General features: G+C 48.6%; 2 protein-coding genes across 2 annotated transcripts; both read left to right on the top strand.

The window, feature by feature from the left end:
• Positions 1-195: 195 nt before the first annotated feature.
• N7529_005577 (isocitrate lyase/PEP mutase family protein) lies at positions 196-1162 on the top strand (the record flags this gene model as incomplete). The annotated part of the gene is made up of 2 exons (XM_057241104.1): positions 196-330; positions 380-1162. The coding sequence occupies 2 exons, from the start codon at positions 196-198 to the stop codon at positions 1160-1162; spliced, it is 918 nt and encodes a 305-aa protein (XP_057096463.1).
• Positions 1163-4184: 3022 nt separating this feature from the next.
• Positions 4185-5237, top strand: aspf4 (allergen Asp F4; the record flags this gene model as incomplete). Its single annotated transcript, XM_057241105.1, has 1 exon — positions 4185-5237. One exon carries the CDS (start codon positions 4185-4187, stop codon positions 5235-5237), a length of 1053 nt encoding a protein of 350 aa, XP_057096464.1.
• Between the last annotated feature and the right edge of the window lie 763 nt (positions 5238-6000).

A 6000-nucleotide genomic window follows, 5' to 3' on the forward strand; every position in this document is an offset into this window, starting at 1 on the left:
AGAGTGTGCATCATTGAAGCAACTCGGGTGGGGAAACAAAGGTCAAAAGCTTGTCGGAAAACGCATTAAATAACGCTTCTTACCTTCGAAGAGAAAAAAGAAGTAATTCTTCCAACTTACTCTCAAGAAAACCACAACCCAAGTCTATAAATTTTTCAAGATCGACCAAGTCAATCATTGACGTCAACATAAATCATGGCTTTCCCATCAGCAGCAACAAGCCTTAGAAAGTCCCTGCAAGATCCGAAGACATTTATCACAGCCCCAGGAGTCTACGATGGAATGTCCGCACGGCTAGCACTATCCGCCGGCTTCGACGCACTGTACATGGTATGCAAACCACAAAGCACGAATTCACCGTCCCACTAACAAGAAGCAGACCGGGGCCGGAACCGCAGCCTCCGTTCACGGCCAAGCAGACCTAGCAATCTGCACACTGAATGACATGCGCGCGAATGCGGAAATGATCGCGAACCTCTCGCCGCGCACACCGCTAATCGCCGACGCAGACACCGGCTACGGCGGCCCGATAATGGTAGCGCGAACAACAGAGCAATACGCGCGGTCAGGCGTCGCAGCCTTCCATATTGAAGACCAGGTGCAGACGAAGCGGTGTGGCCATCTCTTCGGCAAGCAGCTGGTAGATGTGGAGACGTACACGGCGCGGATCCGGGCGGCGGTGCAGGCGCGGCAGCGGATTGGCAGCGATATTGTGATCATTGCGCGGACGGACGCCCTGCAATCTTTGGGGTATGAGGGGAGTGTGTTGCGGCTGCGAGCTGCTAGGGAGGCTGGTGCGGATGTTGGATTCCTGGAGGGGATTTCATCGCGGGAGATGGCGCGGCGGGTGGTTGCGGAGTTTGAGGGGTGGCCTTTGCTTTTGAATATGGTTGAGCATGGGGCTACGCCGGGAATTTCTTCGCAAGAGGCGAGGGAGCTTGGGTTCCGTATTATTATTTTTCCTTTTGCGACGCTGGGGCCTGCTCTTGTTGCTATGCGGGAGGGATTGGAGAAGTTAAAGAGAGATGGGCTGCCTGGGTTGGATAAGGAATTGACACCGCAGATGTTGTTTAGGGTTTGTGGGCTTGATGAGAGTTTGAAGATTGATGCAGAGGCTGGTGGTGTGGCGTTTGAGGGTGGCGTGGACTTGGGAGAGAAATAAAGGCCTTCAATATTGTCTCTTCCGCGGGGGCCAGTCTTGACCCTAGATAGTGCCCAGGGTGCCCAGGAAGGTGGCTGACAGCTTCGCCCCTCGAATAGATGAACCAGTTTATAAATAGTAATGACTCCACTGCATGGTACTACCTAGCTATTTTCTTGTCACACTATGATCTTGGTTTCTTCCTCGAGTACCAGATATTTTTATCGCAACCTACACAAATTTGAGCAATGAGCCACCACAGAGCGGCTCCAGGGCTGCATGATTGAACTTAGTCTTAGCTATCACGCGTTGCAAATATTGGAGACGGTGTGCAACCAATCGAATTCAACTCATTGGAATAAAGCTTGCCAAAGTTCACAAATTGGTGGAATCATTTGGCATTGTATCGTGAATCCGAGAACGGCGAATTCACTTAGAACTTGGAGACAAATGGATTGATAAATTCGACCTTCTGAATATACTTAGGGGGGAACTACAGGGACCACTTTATTACTATTATATACACTATAGGTTACAGCTCCGCAGCTGCTAGTTGGATCGTTTTTACAACATGTCAGATACAGAAACCACGGATGGAGATGTCCAGCGTTGGATAGACGCGCTAGCGCTCAAATGACATGCAAGGACATCTGCTCTGAGCTTGCTTGAAGTATTATATCCTCTACCCAGGAAGCTGGTCTCGATGCCCAAATTTCTGTATCGATGCCGTTGAATATGATGACGCACTGGCACTTGGACTAGAATACAAGCTCAACAGTTCTGAGCTCATTAGCCAGTGATATTGCTATGGGAATTGGTTCCCCCCTGCACTTTTCTTTGGGAATCGCACGGTTGCCCTTGCCTTTCGTCTAGCCTTCACCTAATTCTTGTTGAGGCTATATACTCTAAGATGACTGCAGTGAGCAGGATAATTTCAACTATGTCATTCTGTTGATTTATTTTGAGCTAGCCAATAAGAATGTAGCAAATCTCTACATGTTATCACCCCTAGTTCTGGCGATTTATGCAGGTGCACTCAGTGAACATGATTAAGAAATGATGGCAAATAATGTACTGAGTAGATGATAGTAGACTTAAAGAGGGCGGTGAATACGTCAGTCAACCTTGGAAATATTGAGTCTAAAAAAGAAGAACGGACGGTGATTGGATAGAAAATATCGAAGAAGGAAATATTGCTTTGATTGTCTTGATACTGAATGTTTGATTTCAGTTGCGCAAAGTACTTCTTCGACATTTCGGCCCGGGTACGCCGCTAACTACGTAGGTAGCCCATAGCATATATAGTCCCATGTATCTTGCAGATTTCTTTGGTGAATTCAAATGAATTCATTAAAATATCCATGGGAGCCATGATGAAATTTTGATGTGCTAATTAGCATTGCAGATTTAATTTCCCTAAGCCAATCAAATGTTTTGGAATCTATCACTGGACCAAGGGTGACTCCCGTCTCAACCCTTGGTTCTGTTTATTTACGGCGCGAAAACACAGTTTAGAGTGTTTAGAGTCATTTTAGTCGATTTTAGTCGATTTGAATCCCAAGGATCGTGTGTCTGCACAAAGTGAGGAGCAGCGGGTACCTGAGCGAAAACCCTAACGTTTCACGAAACATCAGTTACCTCACAAAAACTGTTCGTGACAGGATTTAAGAAAACATACCAGGCACCATACATATATCGTACCTACATAGACGTTTGTAGGCAGATACATGTATATCCTTGGCAAACGATTAAAGTTTCCACAGAGACAAGACACCAAAACCACTTGTAATAAAGGCAAGTCAAAATCAGTCGGATTCAGAGCGGCGAAAGAGAAAGGCCTGGATTCACGACGGGGGGCCACTTTGGCGTGCCTTTATGGAGACAACACTCCGGCAAGGCCCTACCGGAGGGAGACTCGTCACGTCCGTGGGGAATAGCTTAGACGCTACCAGGAAAAGAGACAAAAATGGGTGTGCCTTGCAGAGAATCGAGGGATCCATCTGGCGCGTAAGGGCGACTCTCTGCCGTTGATCTGCGGCCAGACCTTGTTCTGCGCGTATCCGTGGATACGATTGACAGGGTGAGCGAATAATCAATCCGCCGATAATATCACGGTAATTATACAGTATATAACGTACAATGGGAAAGAGTCAGAGTTGGGCTACCATCGTGTTTTGGGTTTTGAAGGTTTATGTTTTTTTATTTTACAACCCTATGGCGGTCAATTGTCGGTTCCACGTAGACGCTGAGTTGTCCCCGTATATTTAAGATTGCCCAAGTGATGATTCGTAAGACGAGCTTAGGTCCTTGCTGCGCAGTGCACCGATTGGCCTATGTGGAGAAAGTCGGATGATGGGGAGATGGTCTTCAAACCGTATAAGTGTAAGTTCGAAAATACTGCTCAAACACTTGGCTGCATTTGTACTAACTCTCCTATCAATATTGGGCTCTAATGGAGTGTTGTCGTACGTCTAATCTATAGAAGGTATCCAGCATTCCGATTGTACACGTGTTTGACATTTCCACAGAATTCCAATAGGAATAATAGGAGAGAAAGAAATAGGAATATGCATAGGAAATGCTAACTAGAGACAATAATTAAATTACAATATTAGACAAGACAATAATACAGAAAAGAATCAAGAGCCCCTATATTCAAGTAACAAGTACTTACACAGCCGCACTGCTTTGTTTTGTTTAGCCAAGTACACAGTACCAAGACTGAGAGTCTGGACTCCCAACGGTACACCAATCAAACGAAACCAAGATGTGCACGGCGCTCAGGAACCGACAGAAACCGACCAATCAGAAATCGATCGCCCCTGATTCTGGGAGAATTTTGGATCCGGACCCAGTCTGACCCGTTTGTGTGTAACTCTGTACTGTATGTCTTGTATTAATATTCCCACATCCCCCTAGTCCACTTGCTTTCCTCCTTCTCTTCACACTCTCTTTCCACACATTCATTTGAATTGAATTTCCTTTTTTAGAGCATTCGCTCAAGTCACTCATTTTCAGTTATTCAATTCGAACGGAAGAAAACATGCACATCTCCAATTCTATGCTTTTGATGACAGCCTTGACCGCTGGGTCGGCCATCGCTCGTCTTCACGGCCATGACCGCCGCCACGCCCACCCCAAGGACGCCGTCGAGCTCAATGTCGACGTTGAACAGCCTGCCGTGACTGCCGCCCCTGAGAAGCGTGGCGTTGGTGCTGAGGTCGTCGCTACCATTGATGGCCAGCTTGTCTCCTGGATCAACGAGTGGTCCGGTCAGCAGTCTTCCGAGTCCTCCCCCGAGACCGAGTCCACCGCTGCTCCCACCACTACTGCCACCCCCACCGCCGCTGCCACCACCAGCGAGGCCGCAGCCGTCTCTTCCGTCAGCGCTACCCCTGTTGCCTCCAGCTCCTCCAGCTCCAGCTCCAGCAATTGGGCTGACTACCCCGCCGACGGCGACTACACCACCACCGGATTCGGTGCCTCCACCGCCAGCAAGCGTGTCGGCTCCCTCGACTGGGACTACATCGGCAACGTCGGCAACCCTTGGGGTAGCAACATCATCCAAGTTTCCGAGGACAGCGCCAGTGGCTACAAGCACGTTCTCCGTTTCGAGAACGATAACTCCAAGGCCTGGACTGTCGTCATGTGGAACTCATACGGACCCAGCGGTGGCCTGAACGGTTTCTGGAGCCCCAACAAGGCCCTCAGCTTCACCGTCGAGCCCAACGAGAGCGTCTTCGTCGCTATCGACGATGACTCCCAGGGTGGATGGGGTGCCGCCGAAGGCGAGGACCTGCCCACCAACTATGTCGGCGAGTACGCCTCCACCTGGGGAGAGTTCGACATGAGCAACTCCCAGAACGATGGCTACTCCGGCTGGGACGTGTCCTGCATCATTGCCGAGCTCGCCAACATGGACATCGCCGGTATGCAAATCTGCAACCACGCCGGTGAGAAGTGCTCCTCCATCACCAAGGGCGCCGGCGCCACCGTCAACGCCTACACCTCCGCCGACCAGGGCAAGAACGACAAGGCTGTTGCGCAATCCGCCGGCCCTGTCCGTCTCGTTGTCAACCTCGGCTGGTCTTCTTAGATGGCTTCTGTGGGTAATTTCCATTTTGTTCTCATTTCTAGCCATATACACCCGACTGGGGTTTTTGTTTCTACCGCAAATGGTTCATCGCTCTGAGGTGTTAGTGTTGGTGTGTGCGTGCGCAGGATGTACTTTCCTGGCCACACATTGGTCCATCCTTGAGCTACTGGTCGCGGATACCTCTTCACCGCGATGGGTACTTACATATCTTTCGAGGTCATGATACGTGTGAATTTTGTCTTCTTTGTACATATACCACCTGATTTGAGAGTTGATATCATTTCATTTTTCCCCACTTTGATCCAAACCAGATTTCTCCTTGTAATCATTTGTAACCATGTTAATCAAACACGTCAAGTGTCAATACATAACTACAAATCCAATCGATATTCCAATTAACAGTAATATCAACCTATTTCGTTCTACGGGATCCACGCTAACGCCTGCTCGTCTCCAATTTGAAACGAACACCTACTTCATATCCACTGCCGGCGCTAGTCAACGGCGTCTATGCACGTTCATCACAACGTTCATGTATAGCCCGGTGGAATTGAAAGTAGCTTAAATCTCTGAAAGTCGTCAACTCTTACGTCTTAGGAATGTGGGGAACGTTTGATCGATATTCTTCAAACCTAGAGACTTTCTGCGATGTTTGGAATGTTAGTAGAATTAGGGCTTCGGAGGAATGTTAGGATGACACGACGCATTCTCGTATCAATCTTCCGAGCCCTTCTTCGAGAGATAAAGTTACTTTGGTTCGATG

The sequence above is a fragment of the Penicillium soppii genome (assembly GCF_028829465.1).
Source record: "Penicillium soppii strain IBT 18220 chromosome Unknown utg000005l, whole genome shotgun sequence".
In the NCBI taxonomy this organism is placed as follows: Eukaryota; Fungi; Ascomycota; class Eurotiomycetes; order Eurotiales; family Aspergillaceae; genus Penicillium; species Penicillium soppii.